General features: G+C 42.3%; 1 protein-coding gene across 5 annotated transcripts in view; it reads right to left on the reverse strand.

Moving 5' to 3' along the window:
- Positions 1-27,840, reverse strand: part of CTNNA2 (catenin alpha 2) — a 1,077,601-nt gene that overhangs the window by 111,550 nt on the left and 938,211 nt on the right. For all 5 annotated transcript variants that reach the window (XM_032410576.1, XM_032410575.1, XM_032410577.1 and 2 more), the window contains exons 10-11: positions 3,161-3,253; positions 2,419-2,575 (exon numbers count right to left, since the gene is read on the reverse strand). In XM_032410576.1, the coding sequence (XP_032266467.1) occupies positions 2,419-2,575; positions 3,161-3,253 (250 nt within the window). The remainder of the gene's footprint in view (positions 1-2,418; positions 2,576-3,160; positions 3,254-27,840) is intronic.

The following is a 27,840-nucleotide window of genomic DNA, read 5'->3' on the forward strand; positions in this document are numbered from 1 at the left end:
TGGGCCGTATCCATAGCCTACCAGCAGGACAGAGTAGACTGTGTCATTATTTGTCAAGCCCGGCTGTGGAAAGGTCCCGGCCACCTCCAACTGTCAACTCCAAAGGCATGCTCCAGCAGGCCCTCCAAGGCTGGCTCCCGGAGAGCGCCTGTTCGTTTTCCTGTCATGGCATGCCACGGTACTTGTACCACTGGGGTTGGACTGCACAGTGTTATCAGCAGAAGCCAAAGCCTTTCCTTGTTGCTGGTAATAATGAGATGCACAAAGGAATGGCAGGGAGAAAGGGGGCGAAGAGGCAGGGCTGGGGGAAGAAAATTAAGAAAAAGCTTTGCAGAATTGAAACAGTCTGAGATAAGACCTCCTCACCTTGCTTTTCCGTACCTTCAGAAAATTTTGTACATGTATTTAAAGAAAAGGAGAAGTTGGGAAGTTTTTAAGTTCTGAAATGATTCGTCTTTGAAAAAGGCAGTCCAGGCATATTTTCTACTCATTCGCAGGCAAAAGGGGATGCAGAACCAAATTTCCAGGGGCTATGAGGATTGCTGTGAGATCTGAGGCTGGTGAGGGAGTGCCCCTGCCCTGTCAGGGGGCCACTAGAGTCTCCTGGCAGAGACTGACTAGATACAAGGGGTGGCCACTCATTTATTCCACACCACCCAAATCTCCCCAACATGCCTATCTCAACAATTTCTAAGCACTGCACGAGAGATGCATTTTTCAGATACCTTTTACATGGTTGGGACTTGGCCATCGCCAAAACCAATCCCAGAAAGGGCAACGTTTTGAGTTCTTTATCAGCTAGCCCTCAAATTCGGGTGTACTTAAATGAATAGCTGCTTTGAAAAGTCACCAAAACATACCACCTTAGGAATGAAAAACAAGAAACGTTTCTGAAAGGAATGAGAGAGTGGAATGAGGATACCAGAGGTGGGGATAAGAGAACCAGTGTAAGCTGGATGTGCCATAGGAAATTTCCTGCTATCTTGACTTACTGAGAACTACATAGCTTCTGAAAAAGAGGATTACCTGGATTTTCATACCACCTCTGCCCAGTTACCTAGCTCCTCAGTGACTTGGTCTACTCTAAGGAAGACGTGGAATACTAATACCTATCTTACAGAATTTTGGTAAGAATTAAAGCAAACAGCAGAGAGTCAGGTAAATTAGAGACACTGAACTTGTGTTTACTCATTCTTCCCATCTGCCTTCTCTTGCTTCCATGGTTTCAAAGTTGGGTTTTCAGTTATCCATCAGACCTACAGATTTGACTCTGCTGCTCTCAGACAAGCTTCAAACAGAAGCCCCCAGTAGGAACCCATTGTCTGTTTCTTCCAGAAAAGCAAAGACTGCACCTAGACAAAATCTCCGAGCACCTCCCCAAGAAATTCCTTCTAAATTATTGCAGTCAGAAGCTCCTTCTGCCTGGATCCCACCAGCTGCAACCCCTTCCATCTCAGGCCTCAGGTGGCCAAGGACAGGCAGGCCCTGGTCAAGGCTAGGTCTACCTGTGGGTAGAGTCAACATCTGGTCAATCTGAATTTTCAAGGGTCACTTGATTATTTTAATGCCTCACAAAGGAGGCTGATGTTTCCAGCAACCTCCTCTCACATTCCTCCCACAGAGACTCTTCTAGGTGAAATGTGCCAAATGTGTTTGGACAAAGGTATTTGGAAAAAGGCCCATTTGCTGGCTGGTAGCCCAATTTTGAAACAGCATTGATGAGTACCATTAAGGTCAAATGGGACTACATGGTTATTCAAATATACTAACATCCTTCAGTCTGGCTTCCTCTACAAAGAAAAAAGTTACAATTTCAAGTGATGACTGGTTCTACTTGTTTTCTCTAACTTCCTTACACATCCTCATAGATAAGTATTCAAAACCTCCATGGCTCCCAAGTATCTCCTAATGGGTACATTCGGTGACTAGTATTTCTACCTGCCTTAATGCAAACCTGGGTAACTTCATTTATTGGGAAAAAATGACCCCCTTAAACACGGCCAAATTGGGCTAGCTGATTGCTTTTTTGATTTTTAAATATAAACCATGAGGATTAACCAATCTCACATACCATACCCTTTTTTAAGATAGGTAATTCAGATGTATGCAAGGCCAACCTGCTTTAAAAACTCTAGGAACTAAAATAGAACCCATGTCTCCTTAAAGAATCTTTTCAGGTTGCTGATCTCTTCATCAGAAATTTTGTGTTTTCCTCTCAAGTGCTTTGGCTCAGTGTTTTGAAATAATGTGCACACAAAAGAATTTCCAAAAAGGGTGTTCCGATCACATTTGCAGAGATGAGTGAAAGCTCAAAGGGCCAAGAAGAACACTTGAAACAGACACCCATGACCCTTGCAAGATGCTCCTAATCCTGTTCTTCTCCTCCAGCTGCCTTGGAAGGGGCCTATTAGTGATTACCTGAGACAGAAAGGAAGTCATCCACTGAGGTGATGTCATCCACAGCTTCTGTGAGCACTCGGACCTGCTTCTCCCACTGGTCTTTGAAGACATCCATGTTGTCCTGAGCAACTTTGCTCTGTGGTCGGGCAGCCAGTGTGAGAGCAGCATTGATGACCTATTTGTTAGAAATATCCAAAAACATACTACACTATTCAAAAAAGAAACAAGAAGGTCAAAGGCCACATTAAAACCCTGGACCCTGTAGCTTCTACAGAAAAGTGGGTTATCAGTGTTCAAAAGACAATCAAAAACATGAAAGATGAAGTACATTATCAACTACCATTAGTTTTTGTTTCCCTTTTTTTTTTTTTTTTTTTGTAAGATATAGTCATCAGCCTCAAGTTTCAAAAAGTGTTTCCTGGACAAGTTGTATTTACTCAGCACAGATGTAGTAGAAAGCTAACTGCTGTCCTACATGTACAAGGTTAGAATTTAGTTGAGACAAGGTAAATAGATATGAAGCATTTAAATAACAGCCCCAAACAAACAGAACAAAGTCAATAGGAGTGGAAAACACAATAATTACCACAGTAATTTTGAAGACTGGGGCAGTTAGAATTCTTTTCTGAGAAAGATAGACCTCAAAACAGCCCCAGAATGATGGCAAGGCAAGTCAGGAAGAGACAGAAGGGACTGACTGGCAAGGACCCTGAGTGTTGGGCCACCAATGGGCTTTTGAAACAAAGTGAATGAGGCTTACCTGGGGACACAGGCTGTCAATCTGGGTGGCTGCCATCCGGACTAATTTTACCCCTTCCTCATTGTTGGAAATGGAACAGGCTAAGTTGGCAACCTGGATGGAAGAGGATTGGAATGAAAGGCATGTTGGGGCAAAGGGGAAGTACACTGTTGCATGACCTGGTACCTTCTCTGGAGTCCTGCATCCAGGGGAATCCTGCCACAAGTAAGGTCACCTTTCAGTGATTTACCAAATATTACTAGTTCTTATGTTACATTAGACATGCATGCCAGAAAAGCAGAGTGAAGAGCAAATCATTGTTTCAAGCACACACAATAATGCATTTTAACTGGGTTGCTTTGATCCATTTTCCCCTATGGACTGCTCTCATGACCTACACTCTCACTTGAGCCCTCTGACCCTCCCCATGGAGTGTGAAACACTATGATTTTGGCCACACGAGCGCTAAACTCTGACCAATGAGGGAAACACTCAGTGCACTTTAGATTTAAAAGAGACTCACAGGAAGCTGAAAATGAGAGAGTTCTACCCAAAGGAACCCTTATCTGCCTGCTGGAGTCTGTCAGGAAAACGCTAGTCCACCAGTAGCCCACTCAAGGGCTTTCAGCGTCCAGGCAGTCTTGAGACACCCATAGAAAAGGCCGACTTAATCCAGGAGGCAATGAGAGAGTGTACAACAAATTGGAATATGTGGGTCTAGTATAAAGGCATTCAATTTTGATTTTTAAAAATAAAATGCCAACCAAAACAGCTGCACTGAATTCAAGCTCCCTGGTCGAGCATTTCAATTTGTGTCATTCCTCCTCTTCAAGGAGGGAGAGCTGGTCAGATTGATTGGCCAAGGTCAACAGCACACAAAGCCACCATCAAAACACTGATCAGTCCCATCAGGCTAGTGCCAAGAGGACAAGAGGATGGGGATTAGAAAGGGCACAAGAGCAGAGAAGGGACATCAGGGCCAGGAGCAGTAGGGCAAGTAGAAAAAGTGATTAGCAGAGCAAGAATCCCCTGAGCCTTTTGGCCATCTGCCCTTTTGTATCCTGCTACCACTGCTCTCCAAAACCAGGCTGCCTCCCTACCATGCCTTAATGCTCTGGGAGATTAAAATGCACAACACATGTGTGTAGTTCCAAATGCAAAAGAAATCTTAGAGAGTGCGGAGAGCAAGGAACTGGAGGTCAGGAGGCTTACCCACTAACTAGTTATATAGTCACTTCACATCTGGAGGACCGTTTTCTTATCAGCAAAAGGAGATGGGTAGATGGTGATACTAGGAATACTTTCAAAGATGACTTCAATAAGTCATTGGTATTAAGAATCCCATTTTGAAGCTTTTAAGGAAGAACACCTGAAGTCTATTGCAGTGAGAATATGTACTATGAGACACCACAGGTGGAATTCCAACATTATCAGCTTCTTTTATAGTTTACCTCTGATTCTTCAGATATTTTTAAAACTCAGTAAAATGGTGAAAATTAAGTCTGTTTTTAAAGACAAATATGCCTTACTGTACCCATTATAGGATACTAAATGCCCAGAGGCATGAGGCTTCTTGGAGGCAGAGCAAGAATAATGCAGGTTCTCGATTTTTTTGTTCTATTGTCTCCACTCCACATTTTATTAGTCTTTGTTATATTTGTATTCGAGTGCATTTTATATTCCAAGAGCCACATTAAGTATGCGATATAGAATTGGTGCTCAATATGTGTGTATTGAATTAAAGAAGAGCTTTTAATAGCTTTTTTATTACATATATTATGTGGAATATATCATAAAGATACTCTCAAAGATCTAGCTGAACTACCCCTTCAATCTGGCTAAACAAAGTTTGTATTACCTTCCAGCAGATATTTGCCAACACCATGGTACTCAACAATGATTCCTATATTTTGGTCCATTGTTTGAGTCCAGAATGCAGTGTCCCTGTTTACGGTGGCATGAACAAAAGTCAGGATGGGGTGAATTTTCCAGAAAGATATATGTATTTAATTTATAATTCTTTTAATCTTCAATTAAATTCTTCCTATTTCTGCTGTTGGACAGCCTTCCACTTTGTGAAATGAGGATTTCAGATGGTTTTGTTGCTCTCCTTGCTTGGTGTGTGAGACTTGAGGTCACACTTTTGCACAGCCCTGGACTTAAGCTGAAGACTTTGGCATGTGGCTCTATATATGACAACAAGGGAGCCTGAGGGCTGAGAAAAAGGGGATCGGATCCTGAGTGAAGGAGATGCCAACCAGTAACTTCTGCATGGTGATAATGAACTTTTCTTTGTGTATCTTTTGAAATGTGTCTTCATTCTTTATTTAAATAAACCCTATTATGGCTTAGATCTAATATGGGAACCTCATTGCCCAGTAGAATCTAATTAGGGGGAAAGAGTGCAAATAACACCTAGAAAAAATTAAGAGCCGGGAACCCCTGATAGTCCTTTAATTATTCTCTTTAATTTACTGATCCATAAATCCTCAAGTCTGGCAGCTTCCACTTTGCAATGTACTCCTGCTGTTTAAATCCACTTAAAATCAGATTTTTATTTACCTTGTATTGTATTCTGAAACACTCTGAAAATATTTCCAACATGATGCTCAGGATTTCAATATCTCCAAAGGCAGTCAGGTTTACTTATCTTAAATTGGCCATGGACTCCATCCGAATTTCTATCTTCTTTAGGCTTGCCTTTCTGCTTCTCACTGGACCCTTTGCAGCATGGTGACTCTGAACATGGTTTTAATATACTGAGATTTCTACAACTCTGGCACCAAATGCTAAGTTTTGGTCTTTGAGGCAGTTCCCAATCATTACTGTAGCTTGAAATGCCAGCTAACATTCCAGCACCAGTCCAAGACTACTGCACATAGTAAGTATCTGATGATCTATTTTACCTGTTCAACTACAGTTCTGATAGTAGGATACTAGAAACTCAGATAAAATAAAATGTCCTATTTTTCAAGTCACAATATTCCCCCCATACACCTTGTTTTTTTAACCAATTTAGCATGATGATCTTCCTAAACTGGGAGGTGGGGGGCAGGTAGAAATCGGTGGACTAGAATCATGAGACATTTGAAAAAGATTCATGTGAGTAAAAAAAATGGACAATAGATCATTAATTGATTAGTGTTACTAGGCTGCAACCCAAAAGATGTTGACCAATATGATTAAATTTAATAAAACTTTGAAACCTGTTTGAATCAACCAAGCAAGTAACATTCATGGGCTGCCTGTGGCCTCTGCTTTCTTTGTTCTTGATTTGTTTACAGCTTAGCTGAGGCAACAAGAGTCATCTGCCATCCTGGAAACTTAGAAAACAATAAAGCATATCAGTAACGATTAGATGTTGGGCTATTTAGATTGACTGGGAATTTCTGAAAGAGACTCCATCACGAGTAGAAGTGGCATTGCTCCTTGGTTTAGCTAACCAAACTAAATTCCCAGCAATCTCTTAGGAAAGGAATCCTCTATACCTTCTGAGAACAATGGATTTGGGGAAGCAAAAGCTGGGAAGACTGAGCCGAGTCTTCTATCTCTCACTCAGTGTCTCAAAAACCAGTTATCTTGAGGAAAAGGAGGAAGGTTAGCAGCCATCATTGAATTGTATGCTGTGGACTCCAAGAGCTTTAGGAGTCCAGAGAAAGGAACAATCGGTACTCCTGGGTGGGAATCAGCCAACTCATCAAGGAGAGGTAGGGTATCCATCTTACAATGCTTCTTTTCTGATTGCCTGAGTAACACAATTGTCAGAATGCTCAAAGATGATAATGTTTGGCTGTTCTGGAGGCACACTTTGTAAAGAGGGGAAACAAAGGACAAGAGCACCAGCAAGATTCAAAAGACAACAAGCCAGCAAGGAGAACGGATACAGATGCCATTAAGAAAGTAACCGGCTCCTTGAACTGAATCTGTACAATTGGGATCCATTCCCTAACCCTTCAATAATCGCCACAGTTGACCAAAAGCGGATATTCCAGAGACAACGATGGCAGAGTTAAAATGGGCAAAATCACAAATGCCTGCAGCCCTCACAAAAATATACCACGATCATTTAAAATGCAGGATGCTGGGGTGCCTGGGTGGCTCAGATGGTTAAGCATCTGCCTTTGGCTCAGGTCATGATCCCAGGGTCCTTAGATTGAGCCCCGCATTGGGCTCCATGCTCCGTGGGGAGCCTGCTTCTCCCTCTCCCACTCCCCCTGCTTGTGTTCCCTCTCTCGCTGTGTCTCTCTCTGTCAAGTAAATAAATAAAATCTTTAAAAAAAAATGCAAGATATTTTTAACCACCAAACAACAGAACAAAACAAAACCCACACAGTTCAAAGCTCCAGATGAACAGCCTCTCCTGGCTGTGAAATTTGGTTTTGTGTGGACATCACTACTGAAAGTAGCTCCGTCTCAAAAATGCCATAGACCTGTTTGAACACTTACAAGAAAAGCCAAAATGCCTGGAAGGCTGAGTTTTAATTAAACATTGAAAACCTCTGCTAATAAAGTATTTAGGCATTTAACTCCAAAGTGATATGAGGTGCATCAGAAAAACGAGAACATTTTCTTCTTTTCTGGTCCTGGAAATCAAATTAGATTTTTTAATATTTGCAATTCTGTTCAATTCCAAACACCAGCACATATTCGTGCATTCAACCCCCAAAACACTTTATCATTTCATTAATTTTTACAGCTTCAGGTATCATCGTGGTGTTTTAAGAAGAGCACATTATTGAAATAAAGCAGGATAACAATTCGGAGGTTGATAAAGTGCTTGCTTCTCATGTTAATATTGCATCATCATCATAAATTTGAGAATAAAATGAACTTATTTACTATTAGAAGAGGATTTATGGAATGTCTAGTCACCACAGTCACCTAGCCGTATAAAACCACAAAGAGAAGAGATGATGACACAAATTCCACACCAACCGTTGTTCTCTATAACAATCAGGGCAATGAAGGGTGCTATGGTCTCCATCTGCAGATTTACTCAGTTGTCTGCACTGATAAGATCAGCACACAAACGGCATTAATACATACATGCCTCTCTTGGGTCGAATTTGTAGGCTTCTACAGAACATGCCTCCTATATTACAGATGGGATTTTTTAATTCAGTAAGAGACAAAATGATACACACTTCCCTAAAATCTCTGAGAGGCAAGACAGAAGGAGTTGACGTTAAGACAGAGGGATTCAACCTTAAGATGATGATGGACTTCCACAGAAATGGACGTCTGAGTGGACTTCATGGCCACCTTCACAACTTGATTTGAGAAGAGCCCGAAAGGTCTGGATGTCCCAGAACGTGTTTGTAGCCATGTCTCTCACGTGGAGATATTATAGAATCCCCTTAAAATGCAGCTGCGTCAGACTGAGAGGAGTTTATCAACCTGACTGCTAGTAACTGAAGTTCTGAAGGCTGTAGGACACAGCCAACAGGGATCCTTTGATCAGGGAAGGATGGCTCAGTAGAGGCTGGCAGCTGGGGGAAGTAAGAAGACGCTAGATGGGGGGGGGGAGGGGGACAGGAGGAAGCGAGAAACACTTTTACGCTCTTGTTTTAAACGACTTCTCTAAAGCATCTGAAACTCTTCATTTATTCTATATATTTTAATTTTCAAAATCATAAAATGGTCAGGATCTTGGGCTATGGAGTTCAGTAGCCTGACGTTTACATCGTGACTCTTATTGTCTCTAGCAGAGCAGGGTACTTTGCCTCCGTAAAGCCTCAATTTCCTCAACTATAAAATAGAACTATAAAATAACAACAAAGTGGTGATAAGGTTGAAATGAAACATGACTAGAGTACTTAACCTAGCACCCAGTAAGGAGTTGTTAAATGTTATTCTCATATTGTGCATTTTATTGAAAGGTCACTATAAAAGAAATATTTTTAATAACAATATCTAATCACTGATGTATTCAACCCTTCATATATTGAGTGCCCAATATGTACCATACATTGAAGATACAGAGGTGAACAAGTTAAATATGATTCATATTTCCTAGAGAAGCTTGTATTTTGGTAGAATTAAACATGCAAATGCATTTTTAAAGTTCATATTATGAATATTACTACAAAGGAAGTCAAATAGAAGCAGTGATAGAGAATAAAGGGAGGTCCACTGTCTGTATAATCATTCATATCATTTATCCTTCAATTATGTATAATTTTTATAAAGTTGCAATCTCAGTTTGCATCTTTTTCACTGCTTATGTATTATATCACAAATATTTTCCAGATTCTGTATATACTTGTAATTATTTTTTTAATGATTGAATAAGACCCCTGAGTATTTGTGCTTCATTATTTGATTAAGTCAATTCTCTGTTATCATACATTTAAAGGAGTTTCCAGTGTTTGCTATTATCAAGAACAAAGTAGCATATGTCTTTAGACATCCAGTTTTTGCCCCTGTCAGAAGTAGACTTTCTGGGTCAGGGAAACTGTTACAGCACGTGCTTACATATGGCCACAGTGCTTGCCGAAAGCCCCCCGACTAGCAACAAATGAATTGCTAATTCTCCAGTGTCACTAACGTCAAGTCCCAGACTCTGAAACTGTTTTTCCTTGCCTTCTTGGCCATAACCACATCATCTGAATGCCTTTCCAACCTTCGTTCTCTAAACCAGTTACACAGTACAAACGTAAATCGGCACTGCTTAAAAAGTCACTTCACGTTTCCCCAGTGAGACCGTGAGTTCTTGCAGGACAGAAGCCTTCACTACACCTAGCACATAGCTGGGATCATGGATACTTAATTCCAATTTTTAATTTACTAAATCCCACAGGTTCCCTCCACTCTGTATAAAGCAGAGCACCATTCAACTTGTCATAACCTAGTCGTACCTAGGAGGGCCCTGAGTTCTAGGATCTGAAATTGGGAGCGGGTGTACGTTCTCTGTGCCATCCTTTTGGCAGTTTATCATCCAATCAGCATTGAGCAGTTAATACTTAATGAAATTTATACAAAATCCTGCCACCCGATACGAGGCAGCAATTTCTTTCTGATCCCACTACGCTTCATATCGTGGCCTATACTTATAACCTATAAGAACACAAATCTGCACTCCTAGGGCTCCTCGGGGATGCAGAACAGCTCTTTTGCTTGTGTTCTTAGGTACATATACCACTAGCAAATGCTGTTTGCATGCCTCTGCCCAAATTAAAGTGATCAGTCTGCCCTGTTGACTTTAATGGAGGTAATCACCAGTTCACATGCATGAACAAATTGATGTGCTTGCTTCATAGCTGAATCATCAGCATAAATCTATAGCCTTCATATATAAAAACCTCTGTGGCTTAAAATAATGCAATAAAATATCACCTAATGCTTTCTTGATGCCTGTTCATCAGTTCTGTGAAAAGGATAGGAGAGACTTAGAATATATTATCTAAAATCATACAGTGAATATAATGCCATTTTAATTACTGAAGGCCTCCTGGGATTCTGTTTTCTCCAACCTTTCATTGTGGAAATGAGTTATTATGGTCCACTAGTATTTAGTTTCTCAGAGTCCCATGTAATAAATGTAATTTTCTCTGATTTCATGTGAACAGAACATGGTGACCTTAATCTATGTGAGATGAATGCCCCTCTGGCCCAGATCTGTCTCTGGCAGTGGAGAAGGCTGGAACCATCCAGTGCTTTGCTTTTAGCGGAAGTCAAGGAACTTGTACAAAAGAAGATCCAGATGAATAAATGAGTGCATCTACTCTGTATAGCTTGGTCATCCATTTCAAGATGACAGGTGGACGTGTGGAATCAAGGCCATAAGCAGAGTTCAGAGGGAATCTAACTATCGAAACCGATACTGACTCTGTGACTTCAGTCCCCTTTGTACAGAATTCCATCTTGATAAGAGAGAAGTCCCTATTTCCTCTACTTTACGCCTCTGGGGTTTTTTTTGGGGGGGTGGTGAAGGTGCCTCCATCAGTTAAATTCTTAGTAACTGGCCAAGGTTTAATTCACAGTCCACATGTCCCTGAAGATCTCCCATTCACATTGGCCAACAGGAATAGATCTCTCTTCTAAAGCTCTTCAGGCTTACTGCCTATACCACTAGTGACTATTTACCACATGCTATTGTTTTGTTTTGTTTTAATTTTATTTATTTGACAGAGAGAGACACAGCGAGAGAGGGAACACAAGCAGGGGAAGTGGGAGAGGGAGAAGCAGCCTTCCCGCTGAGCAGGGAGCCCGATGCGGGGCTCAATCCCAGGACCCTGGGATCATGACCTGAGCCAAAGGCAGACACTTAATGACTAAGCCACCCAGGCTCCCCTGCATGCTATTTGTTTTATTTATTATTTGTGATGTGTGCAGATCGGTGGATAAATACATACCTGCACAATTAGATATACAGGAATATAGATATCATGCATCTTCGGTTAAATTTCAACCTTCTTGAGAATGGTTGTGTTTTATTCATCCTTATGGCCCCTACAACTCCCTATACAAGATCTTGTGGTTCCAAGGCAGCCTCCCTATCCTGGATGTTTTCCTACCTTCTGCCCCACCTGCACTTACCTCTAATGAATCCTACTCCCTCTTATCACAGTTTACCCAGAAAAAGGATGCTAATTGATTAATCAAAGTAACTATCCACAAAGGTAGTTATTTTCTTCTCCTAGAGAAAATGTAACATTCTCTAATACATTCCTCCCACTATAACACCTTAACCCAATTAAGATGTTCAAGTCCTTAAGAATTTTAAGGAAAAATGTACATTGCAGAAACTTCAGGCCCCCCATGCAAACTATTGGAGAGATATGTAAGGACAGGGAGCTTTCTTTAAGCTCTGTCATCTTTATCTAAAATTTCTTCTGTCTTTCCTTTCTCTGGCCACCCGTTTTGGTAGATAAAGTAGTATTGGAGCACATTTTTGCCCATTCACTTGCATGTTGCCTATGACTGCTTTTGCTCTATAAGGGAGGACTTGAGTAGCTACAACAGGGTTCACATACCCATAGGCTATGAATATTTCCTATCTAGCCCTTTATAGAAGATCGCAAACTCCTGGCTTAGATGGAAAATTGGGTAGAATCAAGCAGTCATTTTTGTCAGACCTGTCAAATATGCCAATGCATCTTCTGGGAAAGGTATTATATTTATGACACAAGTGCATTTAACAAAATCAAGTAGATCAGAGAGGGACTCACATTCTTAGCCTACAAAAATATGTGCCCCTCCCAGATCTACTAACAGTAAGTTCTAAAACCAAAAAGAAAAAAAAAAAAAGATTGGGGCAAGGGGTGGGGGGACAGGAGGGCTGAGAGGGGGACAGTGGTGAGACACGTGGAAGGACCTTAAGGATATTCTCCACTGCCCCAAGCATTTACACAAGAGGTTTGCCGGTGAGCAGTCAAGAGAAGCAAATAGGAGTCAATAATGCCCTGGGCTTATCTCACAGTATAGCCCCATCAACCACCCCTTCCTGAAATAGGAGGATCACTCTCTACTTTCTGGGCTTCTTTGGATAAGCCAACATGGTCAATTTTTGCAGCCTTCCATTTGTACTCACATCCTCCTTGGATATACACTTTATCTTTCATTACTCCCTACGCCACCTAACCCCCCTGAACTTTAGCAGTCTGCACAGGGAGCTCAAGACAAAAACCTGGAGTACAGCTAACAGAAGATGCTGGTCCCCCAGTGGCTCTTTGGCAGAAGCATGTGCCTGGTCACTGCAATGGGCATTGTTCTGAGGAAAAATCCTGGGACCCTGTCTTATTACAGCTTTGGAGGGCTCTAAGTGGACCAGAGCAAGGGGGTACAGGAGGTAACTCAACTCTGATCCTAGGCCACACAAGGGAAGAAACTGAAATGACCTTCAAACAAGCTCCATCCCTTAACAGCCACCTTCCCAGCCCTCAGGCACCTATACATTCTTTTTTCTCTTCATTACCTCTCAGAATCTTTCCAGGCTTGGTCCCTCAGATCTCCTTGCTCCATCTCATCTGTACTTGATTGTCAGCTCTTTCTTTTTTCATTTCAGATCTCTCATTTCATTCTTCCCCCAGTTCTCTCATCAAATTTCAGTTCTCCCCTTAGTCTGAATCCAAGCTTGTGTGAATACAGAGCACGGCTCCCCTTCTCTAGGGTTTCCCCTAAGGGCAAGCCCACCCATTCGCACACCCAGAGGTGGTGGTAGTCCGGGTCCCTCAGTGACAAGGGTGGAGAGGGAGCTGTCAGGATCTGCTGCATCGCAGGCTCATGAAACATTGCCAATAAAACCATCCATGTGTAGCAACATTGATACTCTCCAATCCCCGGTCACGTGTGTCCATTCTCAGCCCAGTTCTGCTCGCTTGACCTGCCTTCATATTCTCAATCCTGCTTCAAGTTCTCCTTTGCTTAAGGTCCTTAAGGACCTTAAGGATATTCTCCACTGCCCCAAGCATTTACACAAGAGGTTTGCCGGTGAGCAGTCAAGAGAAGCAAATAGGAGTCAATAATGCCCTGGGCTTATCTCACAGTATAGCCCCATCAACCACCCCTTCCTGAAATAGGAGGATCACTCTCTACTTCCTACAACAGAACCGTTTTGCTGTCATTCTCAGTGGGTCATTTTTTTTCCCTCCTAGCTGAATCAGTCATCTGAGTGAATGGCCAGTCAGCTTGACCTTTCAATCTGCTATGTGAAATAAAGCTAAAGATGGTGTTCTGACTAATAGTCCCAGAGAGAAGCACGTAATGAGGAAATTCTATACATCTTGCTTCTGTTTAGCTTTGCGCTCTCCAGCCTACCTGTTTAACTGTGGCCTTTTGCCTGGAATAAGCTTTGCATTTTTTTCCTCCATGGGATCCAGGTGTAGCAAGTACACTTGTTGTGGGAACACCAATAATATTGTGTGTACACATAGAGGAGGGGAGAGAAAGAGGCCTATAAAGATATTCGAGGGTATCTGTCAACATAAATGTTCTTAGCTAAAAAAGATAGAATTACAACTATTATTTTAACATTCCCCTGAAGCCTGAGTAAACTTCTAACTCTCACGGGGCTTCATACCTATTATTTCACAACAGAATACTATGCAGACACAGAGGTCTATTTTTTAGTTGGCATTATTTGCTGATGAAATAGGAGTAACACACTATGTCCATGGGCCAAATATAACTAGTGGCTTGTTTCTGTATGATCTTCAAGCTAAGAATGGTTTTTACATTTATAAAAGAGTGTTAAAACATACACATACACCTCAACACCAGACAATCTGATTAAAAAGTAGGCAGAGAACTTGGACATTTTTCCAAAGCAGACATACGGATGGCCAACAGACACATGAAAAGACAGTCAACATCACTCATCATCAAGCAAATGCGATCAAAACAATGAGATATTACCTCACACCAGTCAGAATGGCTAGTATCAAGAAGACAAGAAATAAGTTTTGGTGAGAATGTGGAGAAAAGGGAACCCTCGTGCACTGTTGGTGGGAATATAAATTGGTGCAGCCACTGTGGAAAACAGTAAGGAGGTTCCTCAAAAAATTAAAAATAGAAATACCATATGATCTAGTAATCCCACTACTGGGTATTTACATGAAAACGAATATACTATTTCAAAAAGATGTATGCACCCTATGTTCATTGCAACATTATTTACAATAGCCAAATACGGAAGCATCCTAAGTGTCTATCTTATCTATATATCACATCACATCTTTTTTTTTTTTTAATATTTTATTTATTTATTTGACAGAGACACAGAGAGAGAGGGAACACAAGCAGGGGGAGTGGGAGAGGGAGAAGCAGGCTTCCCACGGAGCAGGGAGCCAGATGTGGGCCTCGATCCCAAGACCCTGGGATCATGACCCGAGCCGAAGGCAGACGCCTAACGACTGAGCCACCCAGGTGCCCCTATCACATCACATCTTTTTATGCACATACACATGCACACACACAATCATATACAACAAAATATTACTCAGCCATTAAAAAAAAAAAAATGAGATCTTGCCATTTGTGACATGGATAGACCTAGAGAGAAATAAGTCAGCCAGAGAAAGACAAATACTGTATGATTTCACATGTATTTGGAATCTAAAAAACAAAAACAAGCGAGTAAACAGACTCTTAAATACAGAGAGCTGGTGTTTGCCAGAGGGGAAGTGGGTGGGGGATGGGTAAAATAGATAAAGGAGATTAAGAGGAACAAACTTCCAGTTACAAAACAAATAAGTCACGGAGATGAAAAGTACAGCATAGAAAATATAGTCAGTAATATTGTAATAACATTGTGTGGTGACAGATGGTAACTATACTTATCGTGGTGGGCACTGACTAACGTGCAAAATTGTTGAATCACTGTGTTGTACACCTGAAACTACAATAACATTGTATGTCAATTATACTTCAATAAAACATACAGAAAAATATGCGAGAGCCTATATGACCCACAAAACCTAAAATATTTAGTACTTTGAACAATAAAAGTCTGCTAGCCCCCTCAGTATGGTAAGCTTATAAATATGAAGACTTCTCTGGTGTCTGTCTGCTCACAGACCAGGGTAGGAGTTGTTCCAAATGCTTCTGTCCTGAATGTCCTTGCCTCTGTTCAATGAAGCCCTCTGTGCTTATACTATACCAGAAAAGAGCGTGGGGAAATGTTCTTCAAAGGCAAGGATCTTTTTATTCCTCATTCCTTTATATTTATTTATCTAAACCCTATTACATCACTCAACAATTCACCAGATACAGCTTCCCTAAAAATCTGATATATCCTCAGGGACTGCAAGCTGCCAAGTTTAAGAATGTTGCAAAGAGGGTCCCCTGGGCTCAGCTGGTTAAGTGTCTAACTTCAGCTCAGGTCATGATCTCAGGGTGCTGGGATGGAGCATGGCACCTAGCTCCCTGCTCAGTGGGGAGTGTGCTTGTCCTGCCCCTGCCCCTGTTTGTGCTCTCTCATGCGCTCTCTAGTAAATAAAATCTTAAAAAAAAAAAAAAAAAAAAGGAACGTTGCAAAGAATATGTCTAGGGCTTTTAAGAGAAATCACAGAGAATTAGTACAAAAATCATGTTGGAGACAGTATCTCTAGAAAACGGGCAAAACTTACAAAGGGTCGGGGTGCCTGGGTGGCTCAGTCAGTTAAGTGTCTGCTTTTAGCTCAGGTCACCGTCTCAGGGTCCTGGGATAGAGCACCATGTCTGGCTCCCTGCTCAGCAGGGTGTCTGCTTCTCCCTCTCCCTTTGCCTCTGTCCCTTCCCCCCCACCATGCTCTCTCTTTCTCAAATAAATAAAATCTTAAAAAAAGAGAATTAAAACTTACAAAGGGTCCACTTTGAAGAAAACAGTACTTTTTTGGAGGAGTCTGTTGTATGTAGATGACAACTGTACCTTGTAGGTACCAGGACATATTAGGTCCATCCAAAGATCGGAGTCTGGCTCACTGTTTCACAGAGATAGAATATGGGGAAGAACTTTGACTCAAAGCATTGTCCACAGGTAGTAGGAGAGCCATCTCCTGGGGGATAGTTAGAAACCCAGAATTCTGAGTCTGTCCTAGACCAGCTAAATCACAGTCCACATTTTATAGACTCCTCAGGTAATCCCCCAGGCACACTGCAGTTACGAAGTATTGGCCTAGGGGGCGCCTGGGTGGCTCAGTCGTTGGGCGTCTGCCTTCAGCTTGGGTCATGATCCCAGGGTCCTGGGATCGAGCTCCGCATCGGGTTCCCTGCTCAGCGGGAAGCCTGCTTCTCCCTCTCCCACTCCCCCTGCTTGTGTTCCCTCTCTCGCCGTGTCTCTCTCTGTCAAATAAATAAAATCTTTAAAAAAAAAAAAGTATTGGCCTAATGCAACCAGCATCAGATGTGAAACTGGATAGTTTTTCCAGGTGGGCAAGTAAGTTGTTCTCTTTAAGTTGGCATGTCCTCCTCCATCATAAGGTTGTCACGGTGTCAAATAGTGTTCCACAAAAGGTTAAATCCTGTTATATGATTAGGTGAGCTACTACAAGGCAGTAAATATGAAAGCATGGTGGGAGTGACTTGATAGAAGATGTTGGACACAAAAATTGAGCCTCAGTTCTCTTCACAGCAAGAGACTTGACACTGGCTTAGGAAGTCGGTGACCAACTCACGTAGGACTCAGAAGGGACTTTAGAAATCTTCTAATCCAATGGTCCTAGCCTTAGATGCACATTCTAATCATCTAGAGTTAAAAAAAAAAAAAAAAATTTCAATGCCCAGGCCTTACCACAGAGATTCTGGAGTGGAGCTTACACATCAGATTTTCATTTTTTTTTTAATCCCCTAGATGATTCAAGTGTACAGCTAGGGTTGAAAATTACTGATTTGTCCAAACAAACTCTTATTCCCTTTCCCATGTGCCCCACCTCCAGCCATTTTACAAAAAGAAAATTTATTCTAAAGGTCTTAGAAAACCTTCCCATGGTCATGCAGCTAATTTGCTGTCAAACGGAGGCCAGGATTCAGGTCTTTTGATTTCTGTCATTTTAAACTTTGGATGCACATTGAAAACTCCCAAGAAGTATTAACAACAACAACAACAACAACAATATGTGACGCCAGGGATTTACTCTCACAGATTCTGATGTACTTCTTGGGTGTGGACTAAACATTTCACCAAAGGAGATTCTGATTCTGGAGGTCTGCACTGGCCCTGACAATTCCTGTTTCTAAACGACTCCCAAGGTGGTGCCTAAGATTAAGGCAAATTTCAGATAAAGCTGATCTAACCTAGGGCTAGTATCAGCATCCCCTGGGAATTCATTAGAAATGCATATTCTCAATGCCTCCCACCCCCAGACCTGTTAAATCAGAAACTCAGAGTGGGGCCCAGCCATGCCCCTCTTCTAATCTCTAGCCAATAGGAATTTCCTCCACACTGTACCTGTTTCACTTTCTGGAAAAAAAAAAAAATAAAAAAAAAAATATATATATATATATATATATATATATATATGAGATATATCCAAATCACATTTTTATCTATAAAAGGAAGCCATTTGAGAAGTTTTTTTTTTTTTAACACTTAAATTAGAGAGGCCTAATTATTAGGCCTCTAATTATTCATGAATATTCTGGGTAGGAGTGAAACCCTGTGATGTGACACAAAGCACTTTCCTGGGCATTCAGGGTGGTGAAGTCAACTGGGTCACATTGCTCAGATTTTTTTTCCACTGAAATGTAGATGTGTGCACACACAATGATCACCTTTATTACCCACTCCCCACACCCCCCCAAAGTTATAAGAGTGACAAGAGGAGGATAAAAATCCATGTAGTTCTTTATTTCCAGGATTCTTAGAGAAGTTTATGTTCAAGGGATTCCTGGATATGTATACAGTGTGCTTAAGACTCTTTTAGACTCACCTTTTCACTCAATGCTCACAACACTTGGAATAAGAAGACTTGGAATGTATAGTAATTGTGCACTTTCTGAGGAAGCTTCATGTATGTTTTCTTGTTATATAAAATCCTATGAGGTAAGTACTATTATTATCATTCCCATACTGTAGATGAGAAAATTGAGGCAAAGTGGTTAGTAGCTTCTTAAGATCACACAAAAATAGACAGGTCAGGTTTGAACTCCACTAACTCCAAAGCATATTCTCCAAACTCCTACGTGATCCTCATTTATTACTCACCACAAACCTCGAAAACAGGCTGTATTTCATTTTACAGATAACAAAACAGAAGCTAAGAGAGGGTAAGTAGCTTGCCTGGATCATACAAGCTAGTAAGTGGCAGAGCCAGGATTTGAACCCAGAGTCTGTTTCCAGGCCCCGTGTGTATACGTAATACATAGACATGTAATGCGTCTACTACTATATATAGCACAACTGCACCGCTTGTAACCCTGCCAGTGGGGAAGGCAGGCATTGTCTTTATAGATAGTTACGAGCCAACGAGGCTGCCTCTCACCTTTAACTTAAAGTCACTTTCTTAAGAGGAATTTAGGAAGAGCCGACATGGTAAGGGAGATGAATGCCCCTCTAGAGTAAGACCTTTAGCAGAAAATACACTTTCCAAGGAACAGGCTTCAATAGGAGAGAGAACACAATGCCATGAAGGAGGCAATCCGATATTGACAGTGGAGAGCAGACTGGAGAAAGAGAGTGGAGAGTCAGGCTTGGTTGCTACAGTTGTTTTTGTTTTTGTTTTTAACCTGAGGCTAGTCTTGCTCCTGAGGTTTACCCAGACACAAGGGCTGTCAGATTCAAATTGCGCTAACTTGACCACGGTATCATTTTCCTCTTACCTCACAAACATGAGGGAAGGGGTCTCCACCAAATGGAGGGGTTGGCATGAACGCTGCTCATTTGGAATCGAAAAGGCATTGACCAATCCAGTCCTCAAACGAAGCCTTCAGGGACCTGCCTTACCAGAGTCCCGCTCCCAGGCAAGGACATTCCTGTGGCACACTGAGCTCATCTTACCAAGACAGCAGGAGAGGGTTCCTGAGTGGGGGTTCCAAAGTAAAATTCAGCCTAAAAGCATGTCTTGGGCTAGCTTCCTGCCTCCTGACTCTCTAAGTGACAAGAAAGAAGATAGCAAAAGTTGTCCTAAGAGAAAATCCAGCTGTGTAATTCTATCCCAGGCTAACCAGTGACCACCAGTAAAGGAGAGTTAATGAGAGAACACTGCTTGGCTTTGGCTTCATTCATTCACTCACTCAACACAATCACTATGGTAGGCTCTGTGAAGTCAAGCAAAAGCAAGCAACATCATCTCTGCCTTCACAGAGCCTCCGATGCCATTGGGTGGGCCAGCGCTGAAAGGAGCGAATGCAGGGAGATATAAAATGTGCTGCAGTAGAAGTCTACGTTGGCTGGAATGGAAGGGAGCAGAGGGCTTTCAGGGCAGGGGTTATTCAGGGGTTGCTTCAATGATACAAGTCCCAGGTCAGGCATATGGCAGACTCTAAGGTGGGGCAGAAGGTTAAGGTCAAAAGTAGAGGCTGAGAGCATAGGGAGGGCATTCGAGGGAGAAAAAAATTAATGTGAGCCAGGTCCAAAGAGCCTAGGGTGTTTGGAGATTGGAAGCAAGGCTTTAAGACTGGGTGTGTAGGAAAGGACAGCAGGTAATACAACTGGGGATAGAAGTCAGAGCTAGAGATGGTAGAACTTTTACTTTCCACGTAGGCAATGGTGAGAGCTTTAAGCAGGTGAGTGACGATTGGACAGATGTTTTAGGAAAAGCACTTGCACATCTGTTTGGAAGTGGAAGAGAATGAGACAGAGCAGGGTCATGCCTATAGAGTCAGATTCTCATGGAAAGAAACATGCACCTATTACACAAGGTAAGAAAGAACAAGGTGCATGGAAGCCAATGCACAAGATAGTTTTCTTTCTTTTTTTTTTTTTTTAAAGATTTTATTTATTTATTTGACAGAGAGAGACACAGCGAGAGAAGGATCACAAGCAGGGGGGAGTGGGAGAGGGAGAAGCAGGCTTCCCGCTGAGCAGGGAGCCTGATGTGGGGCTCGATCCCAGGACCCCGGGATCATGACCTGAGCTGAAGGCAGACGCTTAACGACTGAGCCACCCAGGCGCTTCAACAAGATAGTTTTCTAAAGGTACCCCTTCTGACCCCTATTTTACAGATGAGGACATTGGGACTCAGAGGTTACATACATCTCCCATAATCACCCAGTCGGTCAGATTCAGAGCCAAGGCTGATCCATGGTCTGTCTCCCAAACCTGTGCTTGCCCCACTATGTACCCCTTCTCCACCTGAAGTCTGGCACTCCCCACCAATAGCGACCCTTTAGTTGAGACAACATCGACAGGGATTGGCAACTCCTGGGGGCCAAGACCAAAAGGCCCTGTTCTATGCTTTTGCTTACCTCCCCCCACCCACCTAGCCAGAGGTCAAGTTCAAGCCCCACGTAATCCAGGAATTCTTCCCTGACCAACTCCACATAGGCTAATATAATCTTCCCAGGACTCTGAAATCTTACCATATTAGTTTAAAAATATTGTCTCAGATTTGATTATCTTAAAACTGTTCTTCTCTGTGAAGAGCTTGCCTTCCCAATTAGATCATCTGCTTCTCAAAGGCAGGGACTGCCCCTCTCCACTAATCTCAATATGAAATATGTTGAGAACACAACAGATACCAAACCCTCCTGCAAGCAAGCTTCCTCAGTGGGTCCCTTTGCCACTCACTCCTCACGACAGGGCAGAGGAATTCACCTTGGAGCCTAGCCCCCTTCACATGCTCACAACTGCAATATAAAAAGCCCCGCTGTGGCATAAATACTGTCATTGAAGTTTAATTTCAGCAATAGGAATTGACATAGCCTATCTTCTTCGCTCCATCTTCTACCTTATAACTTTCTCTTCACACGGGTCTGCCATTATCACCAAATCACTAACATTTTCCTCCTTTTGCTTCCCTTTCCCACGCTCATCATTCACATTGAGTTTCTCCTCTCAATTTACAGCTCAGATTTATACATCTTTTTTGATTCTGTTAAAAGTTGCTTCTCTCCACTCACCAGCACCAACCTAATATTTACTCAGCCTTTGTCACGTTTACACCTCAGCTTTCATTTCTGCTCACCAATTTCTCTCAATTCTGCTCTCCCATTCAGTCTGCTTGAGATGTTCAAGATTGCTATAAATGGTTTTTTCATTAAAAAACTCTTCCTGCTACTGCACAGGTATGGTATCTAGATGATTCTCAATACTCTCTTAGGTGATGTCATTCACTCCTGTGACCTTCGCTATTTTCATCTTTGAGTTGAAAATACCCAAATCATCATCGCAATCTCTGAATTCCTTCTTACGCTCTTGATGTAATTTTCTGAGTTGGTTGGATTGCTCTAAAAAGGTGGCCCACACTAACCTCAAAGGTATGATTCCACCAAAAACTATGCTCCCCTCCCATTTTCTCCTGCTTAGTTTCGGTAAGAACACGCCTGGTCTCTTAATTACATGGGATAGAAAACTAAGAGTCTTATTCAGTTTAAACACAGACGCTGTCACCTTATCTTTTTTTTGTCACCTTTTATTTCTAAGATTTTACTTATTTGAAAGAGAGAGCATGTGCACGCATGAGCAGGGGCAGGGGCAGAGAAAGGAGAAGCAGACTCCCCACTGAGCAGGGAGCCCATGCAGGGCTGGATCCCAGGACCCCAGGATCATGACCTGAGCTGAAGGCAGACACTTAACCGACTGAGCCACCCAGGCGCCCCGAAACACTGTCACCTTTAACTGCAAAATGTCTACAGTCTGCTTCCTTCATAATCCCTTTACCACTGCCCTAGTTCAAATCTTCATCAACTCTCACTCTGATTATTGGGATAAAAATGCAATCTATATCTTATAGTATCCAAAGCCCTTCAAGCTTGCCCCAACCTGGATCTCCAGCTTCAACCCTCTTGCCACAAGAGAATACAGCCTTCACTGAGACCTGCCTTTTCAGCCCTGTTTGAAGTATGCTTCCAAAACTGCAGAGGCTCGCATTAACAACCAATCACCTGATGGAACTGTTTCTGCAATTAAAGGAATCCCCACAACAAACATCTCTGGATTCGGACTTTAGACATGACCTCCATCCAGAACCAGAGACTGCATGAGTCCCTCGGCAGAAACACAGGACCCAGGTTCCAGGTCTGCCTTGTAGGGAACTTCCAGAAAGACCAACAGATAACACAATTTAGTAATGAAATTGTTATGGCAAGCAATCACGTTGCGGGGCATATATTTTTAAAGCAACTTTATTTTTTGGTTTCCCTCTCTTCATTTAATTTATTCCCTAGGGCTAGTTCTTCCCTCTCCATGACTTTTCTAGCCATTCTGAAGCAATACAGTCACAATTCAGTTATTTAGTATATTACTTTCCTATAGCTGCTGTAACAAATTACCACAAAATTAGTGGCTTAAGACAGCACGAACTTACTATCTTACATTTCTGAAGGTCAGAAGTCTGAAGTGGGTCTCACTGGGCTCAAATCAAGGAGTCGGCAGGGCTGTGCTCTTTTCTGGAGGCTCCGCGGGAGAATCCACTTCCTTGCCTTCTCTGTCTTCTCGAGGCTGTGGGTCCATTAGCTCGTGCTTCCTTTCCATCTTCAAAACCAGCACCGTCCAGTTGAGTCCTTCTCCAGGCGCCTCACTCTGCCTCTGCCTCTCCTGCCTCCCTCCTTCACTGGTAAGGATGCGGGTGATTACATTGGGCCCACCTGGAAGCTCCAGGCTAATCTCCTTATCTTAGCGTCAGCTGATTAGCAACCTCTTTTCCATCCATAACCTCAATGGCCTTTTGCCAGTAAACTAACATTCACAGGTGCCTGGGATTAGGATGTGGTGCTCTTTGCAGGGTGGGGGCAGGAGTCTGCCTACCAAATACAATCCTGTGTAAAAGTTAAAGCTTAAATCTTGCTTTAAAGTTCTTCTCCTTCCCCTGATGGGACTGTAATAAGTATCAGGAGGCACTTGGCTCGTTTCTCTTCTGTTTCCTCACATGGCAGCTTCAACTCCTGCTCACTCACAAGAGTTTTCAAGGGCTCCAGGGTGGGGCAGGCTCTGGGAGAAGAGAAAGGGGAAACAGGAATGCCCCCTCTCACTGCACAATGAAGCTGCCCCAACACAGCTTGTCTGGGCTTAGCAGCTGTTCACAACGGCTCCCTCATCGTGGCTTTCCCTTGCTGGGGGCTATTGCATCTTCTCCACACAGGCCCTTGACCCCGGCCTCAGTCCCTAGGAATCTAGAATGCCTCCTGTTTTCCCACTGGCTTTTATCCCCTCTCCAAGCGGCCATCTTGAATAGGAGCTTGGATCACTGCACGCCGAATCTCAAACCCACAGGAAATACCAGTTCTTTCATGGACAAACTCTGGGAGTGTAGGCCAGTGCCACTGCAACTGACTTTTTATTGCTTCACTGCGGAAGCAGCTGCAGCCTGATTCTTACTCGTTAGAGTCTCCCAACATGATGAGACCCCATCCACCTGTGTTCCCCACTGGCACGTGCAGGACTTATTGGGCTCTCCAGTGCTTTTGTCCAAACCTGTTTCCCTTTGCCAAAGATCGGGGCTGACACAGCATACCAACAGCCCTCTCCAAAAGTGTCTTCCCTCTAATATCTATGTATGCATCCCTTTATACCTCTAGAGTAGGGGAGGGTACTAAGAGTTTGCTAACTAGCTTTCAGGCAGCTGCTCAGAAAAACACACCTCTGGGTCTTACACCTCAATTTGGCCAGTGACAGTTGGAATTTCTATTTCATTAGCATTGCTGGTGGAGGAAGAATGAGGGAATCAGGGAAACACAGGAGATGGTCCCCCTCTGTGGGGTGAAAGAGAAAGGGCTTCTAAGCAATAGTAGATCAATACTGAGACTCTACCCTAGAGAGAGTGTGGTCAGTGAAAGACATGGCCAGTATCCTGGAGTGGTCCAGTATGTGTTATTCCATAGGGTGGTCTCATGGGTGTCTCCTGTCCTTTATGTGACTGGTCTGATGAGCAGCCGGGCCTTTTGGGACTCAGCTATTTCAATAAATCCATGAGAGCTATTCTGAGACTACTGTGCTATGGGACTACTGTGCTATTTTGGCAGGGCAGGAAATATGCCAGCATGTAGTTGTTTCCTATAATTTAAAGGAAACATTACCAAACAGACATGTCACCCTTTGAATAAGTATAAAAATTTCTGGGACACAGAATCCAGAGGAGGTCAGAACAGACCAGGTCAAGAGATCAGTTCCAACCTATTATTATCTATAGCTCAGAGCTGTGGTCAGGCCACCTGCAGGGGAGTGACAATGCTGTTCCCAATACTTGTGCAATATGGAAGCACTTTTTAAATGACGCATGATGTTAAATCTAGAAGGGGATTTAGAGAGCATCTAATCCCTACCTCTCGTGTTAAGATGAAGAAACAGAGTCCTAGAGAGAGTGCGATTTTCTCAAAGATGATCTATTAGTTAGTGACCAAGCCAGGACTTAAAAGCAGGCACCACAACTACCAATCTAATGATCTTGCTACTCTTTTAGTCTGGACTTGGCAATGGGTTTCTGTGTTTCACTGTTTCATCAGCACAAAGCATGATGCATGGCAGTGTTCAAAAAGTGTTTCTAGGACTTGCCAATGCTAATTTGTTTTCCTTCTGCATGTTCCTTTCCTGAGCCTTGTCAGCCACACATTCTTCTCCATCTTGGGTCTCCCTGATTTTGTAAATGTTGTAAAGGGCACACAAACACACTGCTATTTTTGTAATCCCTCCTCGACTCAACCTTCAGATATTTCTTTCATATTTTCCACTGCCCCAGTTGAACCTAAAAATTATGAGTTCCCTTCTCTCTATGTGACAACAAATGATGCTTATGGGTTCAAGAGAAAAAAAAAAAATTCCTATGTCTACTAGTAAGTAAATTATCTTACTCTCTCAATTACTCAGGGCCAGAAATAAACAAAAACCCAGATGAGCAAGTTCACAGATAAGTCTATCACCTATATTGGGTACCAAATTCAGATGTACTTTCTTGAGAACTAAGGCCAAACAGACAAATATTGGGTTGCATAAGTTTTGGGTTTTGTTTTTTTTTTAAAGATTTACTTATTTATTTATTTATTTGAGAGAGAGAGAGTGCGTGTGTGTGAGTTGGGGGGAAAGGCAGAAGCAGGGAAAATCCTCAAGCAGGCTTCCCCGCCAAGTGCGGAGCCCAACGAGGGGCTTGATCCCAGGACCCTGAGATCATGACCTGAGCCAAAACCAAGAGTTGGACGCTTAACCAACTGAGCCACCCAGGCACCCCAGTTTGGGGGTTTTTAATCAACAAAAAGATGCTTACAGATTCAGCTTTGGGAACTAAACTTTTCCTGAAATTAAATGGCATTTATTCACTTTGATAGTCAAGGCAAGTATGTTTAAGAATCTAATAGAAAAACCCCACTGTTTTTTTATGATTAAAACATTCCACTCCAGATAATGACTATTGTTATTATTATCACCAACAATAAGAACAAAAGGCACTGAGAGGTAACAAAAGACTGAGGAGTAATTACAACCAGGAAGTAGAACCAACAGAGTTCCAGGTTTAGGCAGAAACTCAAGAATAGCTTCCATATATTCCAATATGCCCAATATTTGGGGCACCTGACTGGCTCAGTAGGTAGAACATGCAACTCTTGATCTCAGGGTTGCGAGTTCAAGCCCCACATTGGGTGTGGAGATTACTTAAAAATAAAATCTTAAAAAAAAAAAAAAAATATATATATATATATATATATATATATGCCCAATATTCATGGTGTGTGTGTGTGTGTGTGTGTGTGTGTGTGTTATGGCAGGAGTATTATCCTCTATTCAGAAAGACAAGAAGGGCATGGAATGTTCTTAGACAGTTGGAAACTTCCCTGTGTAATAACCAAAATCTGTGCTTCTGTGGGTGTAGGAAGAGGGGAAAATTTGACAGATTGGGCAAATGATGTTCCAAAACCAGAAGACCAGATTGATCCAATTATTCCATCATGACATTCCACACCTACCAAGAGATCACCAGCTCACTCTGCTTTTAACTGAGTAATATTTCATCATTAAACTAAATATATAAGACATTCTTCAAGAGTCACTACAGTAATCCACTGGGGTCTTAAACTATCAAACCACAGGTCAGAATCAATGCTTTTAATACGAATAGCTTTAAGCAAAGTGTAGCACTTTTAGCCCCACTGTCTCAACCATTCTCTAATACCTTGCTTTAGAACCAATTCAATCATTGACTATCTGTCACCTGAAGTTTTTTTACGTGTAATTCCTAGAAATGACCTACTTTAGGGAAGTGAATTCTGGCAAATACCTGGGTAGTGTGATCCATACGGACAGGCCAAATTTTGCAATACACCCTGATCATAAAATAGTTCAGTTATCTGGATCAGTAGAGTAGCAATCCAGAACCAATTTTAAGCAACAAAGAGTAAACAAAATATTGTCCAGAAAGTGACTCTGTTAATGCATTGCATTAAGTGTTATGAATGATTTGGGGTTATATGGCCCAAGGCTTAACCTGAGCACCCTTTTGTGGCAGAATTCCCCAATGCTACCCTCAGCTTTAGAAATTTTCTCCACATAACTTAACTTGACATTACTCATCCCCTAGGAGTCTTTTCTTTGCCTGGTGATTGAGCAGTTAGAGAATGGATGGTACCTGGGTGGTCCTGTCATTCTTTAACTCAAAGAAGTAATTCCTGCTGACAATTCCAAGGGCTAGGGTGGCAGGCTAGAGAGCAGGTGGGCCTTGGGGCATCTCAGCCACTCTCACCTGGCAGCAGTGGATGACTGTGATTACAGACAAAGCAAATCCATGGCGGGAACATGAAAAAAAGAACGTGCCATCACTGGTGAGCAAATCCATCAGTGGTCCCCACCTTTCCCAATCATTGCAAGTTAACTGCTCCTTTGCCTTCTGATGTGGCTGATGGGAAATGAGCCTCCATGGCTGACAGCTAGAAATTAATTTGATCGATTTATTTTGTGTGTTTCACATTTTGGGTGCAAATGCTTTCTTTATCCGGATAGAGCACATTTATGCTCTCCCATTCTCAGAAAACAAATTTATAGTGCCTAACTAACAGAATTCTTTTGCTGAAGGTCAGAAACAAATGTTCCCATCCATCTCCCTTTACCATTCAGAGCAGCACCAACTGGTTTTCCTTTTTAATTTCAGACTAAAGGGAGGATTGGTTTCTGGGGAGGGGCTGGGGTGACAGAAAGAGAGCAA

Source organism: Phoca vitulina, unplaced genomic scaffold (assembly GCF_004348235.1).
Source record: "Phoca vitulina isolate PV1807 unplaced genomic scaffold, GSC_HSeal_1.0 scaffold12, whole genome shotgun sequence".
NCBI classification, from domain to species: domain Eukaryota; kingdom Metazoa; phylum Chordata; class Mammalia; order Carnivora; family Phocidae; genus Phoca; species Phoca vitulina.